The sequence below is a fragment of the Zosterops lateralis genome (genome assembly GCF_965231275.1).
Source record: "Zosterops lateralis genome assembly, chromosome: 3".
Taxonomy (NCBI): domain Eukaryota; kingdom Metazoa; phylum Chordata; class Aves; order Passeriformes; family Zosteropidae; genus Zosterops; species Zosterops lateralis.
Window position 1 is genome coordinate 67,072,651 of NC_139764.1, and position 16,297 is coordinate 67,088,947.

The 16,297-nt window shown below is 40.9% G+C and overlaps 1 protein-coding gene across 2 annotated transcripts in view; it reads left to right on the top strand.

The window, feature by feature from the left end:
* The window catches only part of LAMA4 (laminin subunit alpha 4), a 97,355-nt gene that overhangs the window by 30,139 nt on the left and 50,919 nt on the right, over nt 1-16,297 (top strand). For both annotated transcript variants that reach the window (XM_083856013.1, XM_083856014.1), the window contains exons 3-6: nt 1,335-1,459; nt 5,462-5,542; nt 10,768-10,982; nt 14,978-15,073. In XM_083856013.1, coding sequence (XP_083712139.1) covers nt 1,335-1,459; nt 5,462-5,542; nt 10,768-10,982; nt 14,978-15,073 — 517 coding nt within the window. The remainder of the gene's footprint in view (nt 1-1,334; nt 1,460-5,461; nt 5,543-10,767; nt 10,983-14,977; nt 15,074-16,297) is intronic.

The following is a 16,297-nucleotide window of genomic DNA, read 5'->3' on the forward strand; positions in this document are numbered from 1 at the left end:
TGCCTCCTGGCAACAAGTAGCAGAAATCTATGTTTTGTGTAGAGAAGCACCTTTTCAAGTCAATGGCCCTCAGTTCTTGTACTGGAGAATTTGAGTGAACTATTTTGTTGCAGAATTTGGGTGAACTGTTGTACTGCATTCAGCTTATTTACAAATTTTTGCGTTATACATAACCCAAATATGCCCTCCTGCCTTTCTGTTTCAGCTGAGCAGCCCTACATTTTCTGTCTCTGTAAGACACAGGTGAATACTGAACAAAACTCATATCAGCACCAAGGCTTACGTGATCTGAACAGTGACTCTTCCCACAGTGAAAACTTACTGTTATATCCTAGCCAAAGTTCCTACCCTCTGTCAGCTTTCAGTTTGCAAAAGAAACTTTTTTCAAGTATCCTGGCAACTTGGCTGGCTTTTTGTGGGAGTCCAGATGGGTTACATCCTCTGATTCCCCTTCATACACTTGCTTATTTGCGCCATTACGCAGCAGATAAGTAAAGCAGGAGTTCCTGAATGAGTTGATGCTTATTCACGTACTCAGAGGTCTTCACCTTTATTATACACATCATCATCTTCCCAGGGATGGAAATCACATCTTTCAGTCTGCACTTTGCATGATCATTGGTATTAGCTCAGAAGAGGAAAGAATCAAGGAAGCTAGCCCAAACCCACAGCAAATACACACTGATAGAGTAGTTCTCCTCTTCTTGCTGTCTCAAGCTTGGCACAGCTGCTCACATCTGTACTGTTTCTATACAAAGTGCTGTAAGTGGGGAGTTCTGATTCAGGGACACTGAAAAATTCCTTGCACAATTGCAAGAGTGGAAACCCTTTCTGCATCCTTCTAATCTTCTAAAGTAGCTTGGTGAGATGTCAAGTCCCAGAAGCAGTCTTGCTGAAACCTGTGTCTTGGCTCAAGTCTGTTGACAGTATTTACCAGGAGATACCTTTTTTTTGTTTTGCTTTGGTGTCATTAAAAGGGATTTTTCCCTTCTGGTACATGCAATTCAAAACAGGGCTGGCAGCTACACCTGGGTAGCTCCGACACTTCTGCTCCAACACCTGCCAGACTCATATATCTGTTTTGTCCTGTACTGCACCTTGTCAACCCTTGCTGCTGGTTATTGCAATCATTTATAGTATTTTTATTTGCAGCTGTGTCAGTTCATTTGCCTGAATCTGTCAACACCTTGACAGATTGAAACACTTTGACCTTGAAAAGTCAAGGTCTGGCATCAACCACTCTTCTGCTTGTCCAGGTCTTCAGCTAAAAGGTCTCTTTTTGAATAAGGCAGCACCTCCATATATCTTTCACTGTTCTGTCTCTTTCCATGCAGGACTGCCAGAGGAACACGACAGGACAGCACTGCGAGCAGTGTCCGGACAGCTTCATTGGTGACACTGTCAGCGGAGTGCCCACCTTCTGCCAGCCCTGCCCCTGCCCCCTGCCAGCACTCACCAAGTATGTGAAGAGCCTTTGCTTCTCTTTGATTTGGGTTGGCTTTGGCCATTTCCAAGGTGGGGTCAGCATCCCTTCCTCAATACAGGAGACAAAGGCTGCTGCCCTTGACAAACACAGGGGAAAATAAGAGGACTGCCAGCTGCTCATGTTTGTAACCACAGAAAACAGCATTTCGTTTAGAAGGTGCAAAATATCTTTAAATGCTCATACCAATTCTTACCAAGATAGAGAAGAATGATCAAGTTCAAATTCACCCTCTTATGTAGAACAGATTATTCATTTGTCTGGTTGCTTTTAAAACCCCCTTAAAGAACAATTCTCAGGAAAGCTGTCATCAGAGATTTATATGGCTGAGACAGACAGAAAAAAAAAAAAAAAAAAGACAGATAAAAAGTTCAATCCATGTCACCTGAAGGGTAAAACCAAACACAAAAAAAAGTATGCCTTTGCAGTCCCCTGAATCTACAGTAGCTGAATCTGGTTAGCACAGTACCAGTTCAAAGGAAAGTGCTGGAACACCCTGTGACAGGTACAGTGCCCCTTCAGCTGATGCCCAGCTTGTTTTGGAAAAGAAGCTCTAAAGCCTGACAGAAAACCAAGACCAAGTCAAAGAAATCCAGCTGTTGCTTTGTGTCTTCAGGGGAAAAAAAAAATACAAAACTACAAGCCACAACCAGCCACTAGAAACAATTAGTGGCATGTCAATAATGCAGCTGAAATAAATTACTAACTTCCTCATGCTCAGATTCATGCTCTGGGAGAGAGGTATCTATGCAAATCCCACCATAGGGAAATGCTAATAATTAGTTGCCAAGAGGCTGACACTGTTTTTCAGGGAGCTAGGTATTCCTCTTGTGTTGTTTCCCATTCTGCTTTCAGTAGGACTTCACAGCAAAGGGAATTTCTTTACTGTATTTGTTTGCTGTTGCTAGGATTACTCACACAACCTTAAGGTGGGATGAGCTGCATTTTGCTCAGCTTCTCAGGGCTCAAATTGGCAAAGGAACAAAATCACTCTGGCCAAATTTCCACAGATCCCTTCTTGGCTTTTGCTGTGAGCTGCAGACATGAGGAGGACCATAGGGTGAAGAACAGCTATTGTTGAAAAACTTCAACTTTGCCTGGATTGCCAAGAAAATCCTTCAGAGACAGTGGGAGAACCTGGCTTTGCTCATGTAGAAAGGCTTAGGAGTGAGCCAAGCTTGCAGATAAAGCAGACTATTTCTTCCAGTTTCAGTAGCAGCTGTAATGCCTGAAAAATTAGTAGTACAACAGTCAGGAGCAGTGCTTTTTCCTTGGCAAAGTTTTTTGTAACCTGTTGGGCACAGAGCAGCCACTTTGGAGTAAGAAGCTTTTCTCTGGGCCACAATCTGGGCTACACATGGCTGAGGCACGACCACATGAGCCTCAGGTTCTACCAAGAAAGGTCAGTCAGGCAATGTCTGGTCTGTGCTCACTACAGCTCGATTTGACACAGCATGACTGGGTCTGCATTCCCCCAGAGCCTGCCTGATCCTGCAGCCCAACAGGATCTGCAGAGGTGCTCCCTGAGAGCAGGGAGCTGGGTGGTCCACCAGGCCACTGAGCAGGGCTCAGTGCAATGGGGCCAGCAGGGACTTGGGCTGCAGCCTTTCTCTGCCAGTGCTGTGGGAGAGGGAAGCAGAGGCCAAGGAGCATTCCCAACATGCGAGGGATATTATGCCTCCCCTATTCCAAACCACTAAAGAGAAGGAAACCCAAAACTCAGCAGCATGGGATTGGGAAGGGAGAACAAATGTTGCAAGAAACCTGAATGCAGATGCCTCAGTATTAGCAGCAATACATGGCTAGCACTTGATGAGCCTCAAGGGTCTCTTCAGCTCAGAATTTTCTATGTTCTACAATGTTGTCTCCTCTTTGAAACTTTACATCAGTAAAAATCCACTTCATTTCCTTGGTTTTCTCTCAGAAAAGTCCTGAAAGTAATAATTAAAGGAACGTCCCATCCCAAATTGCTTCATACCCTTATTTAAATAATGTGCAGAAATTGCCTGTTCAGCTTCTTGTATGAGAGAGACCTGACCACAGAAATAGTCTTCAGCTGTGGCTGGAACAGGCAAAAAATAATTGAGCAACATAAAGCTTTACTAAAGCTTAACAAAATTCAAAGAAAAAAAATGTTCTTATTAGTTGTTGGTTTGTGGGTTTTTTCAATTTTCCTTCACTAATCCTACTACATATAAAGACTAAGGCAAAATAATAACTCTACCAGAAGCAGAGAAGCATTAAATGGCTTTTAAAAAGAACATTCAAAGAATGTTGTTTTGCACTCTCTCTTACTTTGGAAATAGAATACCAAATCTGTAAACTGACAGACTCACCAGATAGATATTTTTTCCAGGAATTCAGCAGATTTTCTGACCAGACTATCTTCATATCTTCTATCCTGGGAACTTTTGGAGTAACTTTTGAACATTACACACAAAGTGTAATGTCATCTCTTTGGAACAAAAAAAGGAGGATGGAGGTTGTTTCAAAGTCCAGCAGATGTTACTTCTTTTCAAACCCAGGGGAATTATAAAGCTTTTTTTCCCTTCTAAAATTCACAGGGGGTATAAAACTTGAGGAAGATTTCAGTCTTACTTCATAATTTAGATCCACAATGTGGTTTTTGCAACTACGTGAAGGAATTAGACTTTGTAAAAGAAGAGGAAGCCTGCCAAACTATTATGACTTTCTCAACATGTTCTTGCAAAAGCCACACAGCAGTTAATTTGTAAATTCTGTGAGAAGAATCTCATCTTATGTTCTCTTTGGTTATATCAAATGTTTTGAGACAGCAGAGATCCAGACAGGCTTTTTGTCTCTGGTTGTCCACCAGTTGAGAAATGCTGGCAGGAACTGAAATTATGCAGGAATTCTCATCACCTTTCAATGCTGTTTGCTCCTGGAACAAGCAGTGCACGGATCATGCGCTTTCCCATTGCTCTGAGTCTTTTGTGCTGTGTGAAATGGACACAACTCAGCCACAGCTGCCCAGCACTGTATGACTGAGGAGCTGTTTTAGCAACCATGGGCCTGCAGCTGGAAACTGCTGCTACTCACTACTCTGGTTGTACTCTAGTGCTGGCAGAAATTTATTCACACATGCTTCAAACTAACTAGAAATGTCTTGGGACTGTATATCTTTTTTTCCTGTAAATGTATTTAAGCCATGTCCACCACTGTGTTTGAAATGCATATAAAATTTGCACTTTGCATGTCTGGCTAATGCTGTTTCTTGGGTCTCATATTTAAACATTTGTTAAATCCTGAGAACATAAGAAAACAGAGGAATCCACGATTTAGAATCACAGCAGTAGAAATTACAGCCCAAGCCATTACTGCAGTCAGCATCACTACTTGGCACGTTGGTCTCAGAAGAGGCCACAGATTCTTTCCAGCTTACTTGGAAAGATGGTAGAGCAGCCTTAGTTACTGTAAACTGAGTTACTCTGAATAAGGACAGCATTGCTGAGGTCAGTTTTCACCACTAGGAACTTCCAGATTGGAATTTGAGAAAAACTTTAGGATTTGCATAGGAAACTGCTGCGCCCATTCCAGATTCTCAGCTCTTGAAGTGCTCACTGTGTCTTCCACCACAGTGTTTTACCCCTTGGGATAATAGACAGAAAGCAATTAGGTTTAAATGACATACACATACACATGACATCCTAAGTCCCTTACCTAAAGTGTGTATACCAAAACTTATAGATGTGTCTGATCTGTACTGCAAGACAACAACTTTCATACATATGCATCTGTATTTCTATAGCTCCATAGTTCTATACACTAATTAGTGCTTCCTAAACTAATTTAAAGTCTAAACAAGGGATATAATATAAATTATGTAAAGAGCTTAACACCCATTCATCAATGAACAACCAAGAACCAGAGTTCACACTGACACATGTCCATACTGTAACAAAGGAACATTCCCAAGTGTCTGTCATTGTCTAATTACTCATCCTAATGAAATTCCAGCTTTGCAGTCTCCTGTTACAGAAAAAGTGGAAGTGTGCGCTGTGTCTGCAAGGAAAACTATGCCGGACCCAACTGTGAAAGGTAAGAAACTCATAAGATTACTTAATGATCAGCAATACAGAAGTCCAGAAATTTTTCAAGAAATCTTCCCCTACTGGGGAGAAATCTCATGCAATTGTTTTCATCAGGTAGAATTGTGTCTGTAAATTTGCTGTGGAGAACTGTCAGTGTAAGACAGACCTTTACATATGATGTATTTTGATCTACTTCTTGCACTTTGTGTACCTTCATGTTGTTAGCATTGAAACACATAATCACAGAATGATTATATGCAGGTGCTTTTATTGAAGAGCTCTGAGAATCAGGGGTACAGGGTATGAACCCAAATCTGACTCCAACATGGATTTGAAATGGACATGTTTTTATACCCTTTCATTATATAACTACATATCAATTATTAAAATCATATTGTTATATTGTATTTATTGATCTTATCCAAGCATGAACTTTTGTAGTTTCCATCAAGCCCCCCAACTATTGTTTCTCATGATTCTTAAACAATAATCATATTCAAGTACCAAACAATATTACATTTAACAATCATATCATGATGATTATGCAGGTGCAGTTTCTTCTGTACATGATATAGTAAAGACAAAACCTAACCTTTGTTTCCAGGGCCTGGGTAGTTTTAGCTCCCTTCCTAGGCCTACCCAGGCCCAACTTTTTTCCACCTCCCCTGAATCTATTGTATACAGTTCCCATGATTTTAGAAACATTTTAACCCTATGCTATCAATGTGGTGATCTTCCTAAAAGGAATGCAATTTAAAAATACAAAATACAAATTGGAAACAGCAGCTGAAGTGAAAAATATCCACCATATCAATGCCTCTTGCAATTCACCCCTCTAAAATATGTAGCAGGTTTCTACCAAATAACTTTTACAAAAGCAAAGGATAAAATCCACTATCCAGTCAAATTTTTAAAGCAGATGCAGCTTTTTTCTGTTACATTTTAAATGCACTTCACAGGCATAATCCAATAAAGTCAAACACACAATTATAGGCCAGTGTTGCTGTTCAGCTTTCCCTTATGTCCATAAACAATCCAGTAAATATTCCCTAAATAACAAAGGACACAAATAAATTGAAAAATACATCAGAAATATAACTTCATGTGCTGTGAGAGGCTCTCTCACTTGTTATGAACAGATATGGATGATGTTTCAATGAATGTCAGGAGCCTAATTATAATTCAGAAATTGTCCTTGAGCAGCCAATAAATTAAAACAGCTCTAACACAAAGACTGAGGGATATAGGATGGCTCAGACAATGGCTTCCTGAACATCTCCTTTTGTTTTCCCTTAAAGCCCCTGAATTATTTAAGTCTTTAGTCAACTGTCAATAATAAGCAAGCCTGGAATTCAGATGATACTTAATGTAACTGTCAGAGAAGGGAGAAAAGGGATGCTTAAAATGCAAAGACAAATCAAAATGGAAAAGGTAAGATGAACAATGAGTAAAGGTTTTTCTCGCTATAGATGATGCAAAAACATCAGTCTATTACCTCCATATCACTAAAATGATGACAACAACAGTGAAAGCAGATGGCATAAAAATAAAAAGCCCACCCTTGTTTACAGGCCTACGGCTGTATTCTTTTGTTCTTTCAAAATGTCAGGTTTATACACAAAGGATAATGCAGACAATTAAAAGGTCATTGAGGTTTCTTAACGGTTATTAAAATGTCAACCCAGACTACAAGCAATACAAATCCTATGAAATGGGTAGCAGTAGCACAGAAACAGCAGAAAATAGCATCAGCTTTGTTTTCTAATGGCCACTGCCCAGCCTGACACAGTGCATCTGTCTCAAGGAAGGCAAAGCTGTTCAGAAAATGCCACAGAAATAAAACAGCCAGTTCTGGTAACCATGTTAAGACCTTGGCTAATTGCTGGGGTAAGGTGCAAGCAGTGACAAACAAGACTTGCCTTCTGGTAGGCTCCTGGTCCTACTCCCGTTTGTACCAGAAACACTGAAGAGTGTTTCAAAGCTGGATGGTGCACTGCTTGCCCCTGCTCACTTGCTAAAGAGCAAGTCCCTTCTTGGCAAACCTGCTGCTGGGCACTGCCAGAAAAAGGTGGTGTGAACTCACAGAGGCCCTTGCTGGGAACTGAGAAAACCTGCTTCCCAAATTGAAAATTAGGAATTATTCATTTTTTTCCTGGACTTCAGCAGTAAGGAATTAGGGTGGTAACAGATGACATGCAGGTTTTGTTAATGCACAAATGTTAAAAAGAACGACTGAACAAATTACATTTTACTGTCCAAAGCAAATAGATGAAAAATGTTCTTTTGACATTGCCAGAGAAGATAAAGTTAATTTCTCACTCACTGATAATTACAGGAAGCAACTATGGCTGCAAAATCAAACAAAGACAATTTTGCAGTTTTATTATGGGAAATACTCTTTTTTAGCAAAAAAAAAAAAGGGTCATTTACTGGTACAATCTAGGAAAAGGCATTTTCTGCAGATCTCTGAACTTTTCCAGGCCATAAAGGGCAGAGATGGAGCAGTATGTTTCCAGTCAGTGACCTCTGCTCTTCTCTTCTACCCACAATTCAAAAGAAGTTAAATGCCTCAGCACTATGAGATGTACTGAGTGGCAAAGGGAAGAGGAGAGTGAAGGTAGCACACTTCTTTTCAGCTCTGAAAATTTCTTATTGCTTTAAACAGCTGCTCCAGATGAGAAGTTATGGCTAATAAAAGAGAGTCATAGAAGAGTTCGGGTTGGAAGAGACATTAAAGGTTATCTGGTTCCAACCCCCTACCGTGGGCAGGGACACCTTCCACTAGATCAGGTTGCTCAGAGCTCCACCCAGCCTGACCTTGAACACTTCTAGGGATGCGGCATCCTCAGCTTCTCTGGGCAGCTTGTTCTGGTGCCTCAGGTGGCCATTAGAAGGAGCACTTGTAAAATATCTCTGTGGGGGTGTGAGGAAATGTCCTCTACATTCCTGGCAAGTGAACTGAAAACTTTATTTTGGTAAAGAAAGGAGGGGAAAAGGCCTTGTCCTGATGAGAGGGCAGACATGGCAGGCCTGGTGGGGATAGCACGCTGTTGCTGGTAGATGAGAGCAGAGTGAGCAAAAGGCTGGTCTGACCTCAGCCCTACTCAGTGGCCTCTGTGAACCTGATGGCCACATTAGACAGACAATCATTTGGGAAATACCTAACTACAGAAAAAAAAAATACAAAAAACCCCCTGAAATCTTAGAAAATCATAGCAAGACTTCTGGCATGACTGACTAGTAGCTTTCCCCACCACGGCCTGCTTTAAGTCCCATGGTAATGGGGATTGATTCAACCAAATCATAATGATAAAAGGCCCTCTGCACTCAGTGCTGCATTCACAGTTCTTCAGGGGGTGCACAGAACTCCTGGCCATGCTTTAATTCTTTACATCTAGGTCACCCAAATGATAAAATCTGCACCAAAGATTCTGGCAGTGCTGCAAAGAGACAGAAAGAGCCTTTTTCATTGACAAAAGCAGTATTTGAGGCAGCCAAGTGGTTCATATTAAGATTCTTAAAATTTTATGTGTTTCTACTGTGAGGATTCAGGACTGGAACTTGAACAAAGCACTGTTGAGGAAATCTCTCTCTTTATAAAAAAAAGAACAGCTCAAAACTCGAAGCTTTTATCAGATCTCCCACATTTTCATGGTTCAGACATGGCAGAACCTGAATTTTACTGTGTTCAGATTTTAGAAGACAACAGACCTTGGTTTAGGTACCCAGCCAGAATCTGGGAAAATTAATCTGAACTGCCTGAAGTGCTCACCCTCCCTGCTTACCAATAGCAGATAGAAAAAACAGCATCTTAAACAGGACTTTGGATGGGAGACAAGGACAACACAGTGATAAAACAGAATGAACTACAATAAATACTCCCTACCTAAATCATTGCAGCAACTATTAAATCCTCCAATTCCTTAAGCCAGCAATTGTTACACCAGCCAGTTATTCCCCTCCTGGCAGGAACTGTTCATTTCCAGTTTTGGGTTATTGAGTCCGTGATCTCTGAGCTCCAGGCTCCTGCATCATGGGCCCTCCTGCCATCACATGGTGACACCATTAACAGTGTGGGTTGCCCCTGTCCTTCCAGATGATCCCTCCAGTCTATCAGACACTGCTCCATGCTTCTCCACATGCCAGCTCCCCCAGAGAATCCCTTGCTCAAGGATTCACTCTCATTAGCACTCCATGCCTACCCCAGTACTAGTTCTTGTGTCAATGGTTGTTTTGCAAAAGCTCCCCTTGCTTGTAGGATTAAGCATATTCCCTGATATCAGCAGAAATATCTTCAACTTAGACACTTTCTTTCCAAATAATCAAATCTATTACTACCTCTTTGCTCAGGGCCACTGATCATCCAGGATTGTTACACATTTCCAGTGTGTCTGTACTCTGAAAAACCACCATAATATCAACACCTCTCTGATTTTAACATGCAGAAATTTATCAACTGAAATGTTTCCCAAACATGACTATATATGATAAGAAATTTGAACCTTTTTCAGGCCTTCACTAGGGTGCCTGGTACCCACCTCCCTCTCTCATTCTGCAAACCAAGAGAGGAATCCTCCCTTCCTGGAGACTTCTCTCAGCCTTTATCCATTAGAATAACATCCAACAGAATAACATCAAACAGATCAGAAAAACAGAGTCTGGTTCAGGGTCTATTCTCTTTTGCAAAAACCAGAAACCACTCCAATACCTCACCATAGAAGTATTTCTATAAACCTTTCCTGTCTGTACTTTTTATGTACATTTATAATAGAAGTAAGATCTGAACTTCCTGAGTTTCAGCATTCTGAAATGCAGCAGTCTCTTATTCCAGTTTCCTATATAACACAATATAGTTAGTGAGATACAGAGCTGAAAGAGACCAAAACAAACACTGTAGAGCTGCCTTGCTGCCAAAGTAATTCTGTCACAGATTTTAAAACAATAGGGAGCAAATAATTTCACTGTTAAAGACACGCACACAAAAAATAATAATGCAGACTGGTATGCTTGAGATACCAGGGGTGTTTAAGCAGGGGGAAATACATTACAGTACAGATTGAGATTAGAGCACAAAACAGCCTCTGTAGGAGTAGAGCTCCTCATTAGCCCTCTATCCATTAGAAGCTGCAGACAGTGATCAATTCCCGGCAACATAAATAAGGTCAGAGAAAAAAAGGTGTCGCAGAGAGGAATGTCATTGTTCGTCATTGTTAGTGTTGCTCTTCCTTTCAGGTGCGCCCCTGGTTACTATGGGAACCCTTTGCTAATTGGAAGCACTTGTAAAAAATGTGACTGCAATGGCAACTCAGACCCAAATCTGATTTTTGAAGACTGTGATGAGGTGACCGGCCAGTGCCGCAACTGCCTGCACCACACCAGCGGGTTCAATTGTGAACGGTGCGCTCCGGGCTACTATGGGGATGCCAGATTCGCTAAAAACTGCACAGGTATGGTCTGGAGCTTGGTGCAGCAGAGCTGAGCAACAGCCAGCACAGCATGGTCTGCAGATGATCTCCCAGAAGCCAGAGATGCCTGAACCAGTTGTCAGATACCTGTGGCTCTGGGAGGCAGGTGACGGGATAATTTCAGTTATCAGTTGAATCATCCCAGGAGCCAGAGAAATATCTCTTTCCATCTCCCATGAGCAAGTCTCAGACCCCAGACTCCAACATCTCTAGTGTCTGGGCAGTTTTAATGGAGGCACTGTTGTGTTCTCCTGAATCTTGTTTAAAATAAGGTTCTCTAAGAGTTCTTTGGGCAAAGTCCTCATCTTTGTGCTCGTCCACACCATGATCACAACAGGCTGATGGTGCTTAAAGACTTGAAAGTATTTTTTATGGGAACAGGATCATCCTTCCTGTCCTGACCCAATACCCACTCACTTTCTGCTATTTTCCACACTGGTAATATATTCTGCATTTCCTACAAGTCTGTGTAATGTTGCTGGTTACTGTATTTTCACACAAGAGATAACTGTATTTTCAGGGTGCTATCCAGAGTACCTCAGAAAAACACATCTGCACAGAGGAGTCACAAAGTTTTGTGTCCTTAATATTGTCATAATTTACATGGAGTTCAATACAAATAGGGCTTTGACCTCATAATTTTTATTCTTGCTTTGGCTCTGGAAGAGAAGTTTACATCCTCTTTCAAAGCACTTTGGAACAGCCACTGCTAAAGGCAAAATGGAGGTGCTCAGAGCAAGGACCTTGGGGCTCCCTCTCAAACTCTTTGGCAGGGGTCTCTCAAAGACCAGAACACAAAGGAGGGAGACAGATCATTTCTACCTCAGCCTGACCCAAAGGTAAGTTGAAGCACACACTCAACTTGGACCTCAGAAGTGCTCCAGGACCTTCAGCTACAAAGCTACAGGCCTCAGGGACTTAGCAGTGTCTTGATCCTTCTTGTAACTCACTGTGTACTTGGACTTTGTTTTTCATTTCCTTATTATAAAGTGTTTTGGAACACAGGAGGGAGGCTGTGATGATGCTGTGTAATCAAATGCCTTTTGCGCTGCTATCTTCACATGTAGTGGACCACATATGATGCCGTGATGCCACTACTGCTCCTTTCTGTTTTTACATACCAGTGACAGCTAGAATTTGAGTGTCCAGCTCCAGGAGATAATTCACATCTCAAAATAATGTGGTTGAATTCCATTCATGCTGAACAGGAAGCGATGGTGCTCACGCACAGTGATGCCAAAAGCCAAAGCCATGTATCCCAACCAGCTAAAAAGACATCAGCTGTGGGGAACAGCATGCCCCAAAACCCACCTCCTGCTTGGATGTAGGTAGCCAAGATGTTCATGAAATTCAGCATGCCTGGGATTTTGAGGTGGCAAAAGAAAATCTAATTCACTTCACCTGAGATGATTTAACTGCAATTGTCCAGGAAGGAAAATGATAGGATCCAGTCTGTGGGTCCTGAATTCCATGAGGCAGTAGGAACCCACCCAGCACTTCAACTCTGCAAACCTCAGCAATCATGCCCTGCCCATGGCCAAAAGCTTCAAGCACCTAAGAGTAACTTTGCCAGAAGTCTGAGAGTTACACGGCATTCCAAGTGTCTGAGCAGGTTATGCAATAAGTTATTTTGAAAGGCATCTCTGAATGTACAGTTTCAAAAGTCAAATCAAACTTTCATCACCTCAGTACAGTTTTTTGTTGGTTTTTTGTTTGTTTTTTTTTTTTTTTCGGTTGGTTTGGGGGTTTTTTGTGGGGTTTTTTTGGGGTTTTTTTTTGTTTGTTTGTTTTTTTTTTTTTTTTTTTTTTTTTTTGCACCCTTAAGGAGGGACACAGGAGTTCTCTACACAGGCTGTTCACACAGACTTGAAATCAGTGTGGTAATTCTCTTCATTAGCAGATTTCCTTGCAGTGTTTCATCTTTGCTAAAAATAAAAGGTGCTTGGGCACTTGAATACATTCTGAGAAGTACAGCTTTTCTCTTCAGAAGGGAATTCAATCTTCAAGTTCACCCTAGCAAATCCTGATTTTGCAGTATTATGTTTCAGAGAATTACACACTTCTTGTTTGATCTTCATTCCTGCTGAACACCAGATGTGCTGTACTTGACAGTACTGTGCAGATTGCAGTACATCAATATATCTATGATATTCAAACTATTTGTGTAGTTCACAGGGGAAGTTTATCCTTTGTTTGGCTTTGTGGAAAAATTAGGAGCTATTGCTTAGAATTGATTCTGAAATAAGTCAAATATCTTCTTTAAACTAAAACTATTGTAAAAATCAAGACAGTCTGCATACATGGTTTCCATATACCATCTCAAAGGGTATATAAAATCAAAAAGAAGCAAGAGAAGGAAATGAACAAACAGCTCTAGCAGTCTAAAATCATCTTTTTTTCTTTGAAGTGAAAGACAATGCCTGGGTAGCTGTGAGCGGTAGTTTTCAGCTGCTTTTAAAATTTATTTTTTTAAACTACGTGTCCTTTAGCCACACTTCAAAGCTCTCCACAAATGGCCCTCAGAAATAAAGGTAAGTTTAGAAGCTTTCCCCACCAGCAAATTATGCTATCAGTGGAAGTCTTAATACCCTACTAAAAATGTGATGCCTCTTAAACCAGTAGTTGAAAAATGGTCCAGACTGCTTTCGGAATTAATTTCTATAAGTTTTTATGTAGCAGACTCACAGGTATTCACTTAAATAAGAAGATACAATTTTATTTTATTGCGCACCAATCTCATCAAAATTTTAAACTTTCAATTTTAATCTTGCTACCTGGCAATAACCTAGTCCCCGTGATAAAGGTAAAGAGAAATCTCTTCTTTCAATGGATACTTTTCTTTCACTTCTTAAAAAAAGAAATAACAAATTAAAAGTAATCATAGATCCGAAAGCTGGGAGGCACAGATTGTGATAAGGTCAAAATGCCGACTGCATCAGAGAATTCATAGCCAATTTCTGTTCTTACATTAGTACAAAAACTGATTAGTTCTACTAACACTGGTCCACTTACACAAAATTATTCTGACGTTAGTGCATGGTGTTGTCTTTGAAGTTGTATTGCTATCGGCAAATCTTTGAACGTGCAATGGGAAATGTAAATACAAGGGCAATTCATAGATAACAATTAGTGGGCTGCAATAAAAAGTTAGTAAAATATTTTGTTACTACTGAAACCATGAGTCACAAGACCAAAATAAATTCCAGATAGATTGCTGCTGTTCCTATGTTCTGCTTGAGGTTTTGTTATTGTATCAAAGTGTTCCAAGAATATTTTAATTTTTAAAATAATATATTTTAAGAGGCCAGTTAAACCTTGAAAGAGGTTTAGAGATGTTAGATTAAAAATTGGACCTTTTAAGGAGCCACTCATGCTGGCAATAAAAATGTTGCTTTCTCAAGTTTGAAAAAATATAAAATGTATTTTACTCTTCATTGTAAGAGGTAGAAGATATTTACTTGTTGATATGTTCAAGCTGACAGTGTAAGTAGTGTCCACCATCAATCCCTGATAGCTGCAAAGCCTTTTTAGTGACAGCCTGACAGAGTGCTGATAAATTCCACAGGGCTGTGGAGAGATTTGTAACTAATAATTAACTTTAGTGCCCCACTTTCCTTAATACATCTTCTAAATGTCACCCTCTCTAGACACTGATGTACAATGGCCCTTCTGGGAAACTCTGGCCTCACTGACTCTACTTGTGACCAAGCTTTGAACAAGTAATTTCAGCAGAGGTGTTCTCATTCTGTTTTCCACTTCATATATCATTTGTTCAAATTTGACCAGTCCAAGAAACACCTTTTCCAAGTACTGAACATGAGTACAAGGAAAATCAGTCCAAGAAGTTCTTGATATTGGTTTGAATATTCACACACAATCCTAAGTATAATAATTTCACTATAATTTCACTAGTCTTGGGAGGGGGAGTTGTACATTTTGAAGATTCTTCTTTCAAAAGTCCTTTCTTTTTCCCCCAGCATGTAACTGTGGAGGGAGAATGTGTGACAGCCAGACTGGAGAATGCCTCGCTGACAGTCCTGAAGTTTCTACTGACACAGACTGCCCGACCATCAGTAAGAACATTATCATGAAAACACCAATAAATAATATTGCTCTTATATTTAGAAGCTTACAAATACTAACTTAAGAGCTTGGTACTCCAGTGGGCTCAGGATTTTGACACTGGTCCCACAGGGCACTTAAGTGTGGGAATATACACAATGTCCTGCTGACTGAGTACTTCAGCATGTTCTCACACACTTGTCTGAGCACAGGCGTATTTCCAACTCTGTGATACAGACTGCACGTTCAGGTCCAAACTGCAGAGCAGTAGGGAAGTATCACCAAAGCCACTTCCATAGACCTTGAGACACACTGCCTGAAAAATAATATTCTGGCCCTAAAACCTGTCCTCACAACTTTACCTGTGACATGTTGCATATAGTTTATGGTTTTCTAGTTGTGGTTTAGCCCCAATAACAACACAGCCACTCACTCACTCCAGCAGGAACAGGGAGAGAATCAGAAGGGTAAAAGCCAGAAAACTTGTGCACACACAAGCTACACACACTTTTGCGAACAAAGCAAGACAAAGCACACACACTTTTGCAAACAAAGCAAAACAATTGATTAATTTACTGCTTCCCGTGGGCATGCAGGCATTCCCCCATCTCCAGGAGAGCAGGACCCCACCTATTTACTTGGGAAGACAATGTCATCACTCCAAATGTCCTTCCCTTCCTCTTTCTTCCTCCCACTGTATTTACTCAGGATGAAGTCACATGGTCTGGAATATCCCTTTGGTCAGCTGGGGTCAGCTGTCCTGGCTGTGTATCCTTCCAGCTTCCAGCACACCCCTAGTCTCATCACCAGCATGGCAGTACAAAAAGCAGAAAGGGTCTTAGCTCTGTGTAAGCCCTGCTCAGCAACAACAAAAACATCTCTACATTATCAAACCTGTGTTGAGCACAAATCCAAAATTTGGCCCCATACTAGCCACTGAAATTAACTGTGCAGAAAATTACCCCAGTGAAATCTAATATAGATTGCTGCTGCTGACAACTTGGCATATATCCATCAGTCAGTTCCTTTCCCACTATCTCCCATACTCTAATGATAGGAAGCCTGGGGAGTTTCCAGGAGTACTATCTTGTAGCTATTGGTAACCACAAGTCTTTTTTAAATGTTAGTGTATTTATACTTGTATATAATGCAGAGCATGTAGCATGCATGGGTTCCTGAACCAACTCCCAAGAAGAAGGGTCATGTGCCTGAAGAGCAACCAGAAGGAAAACATT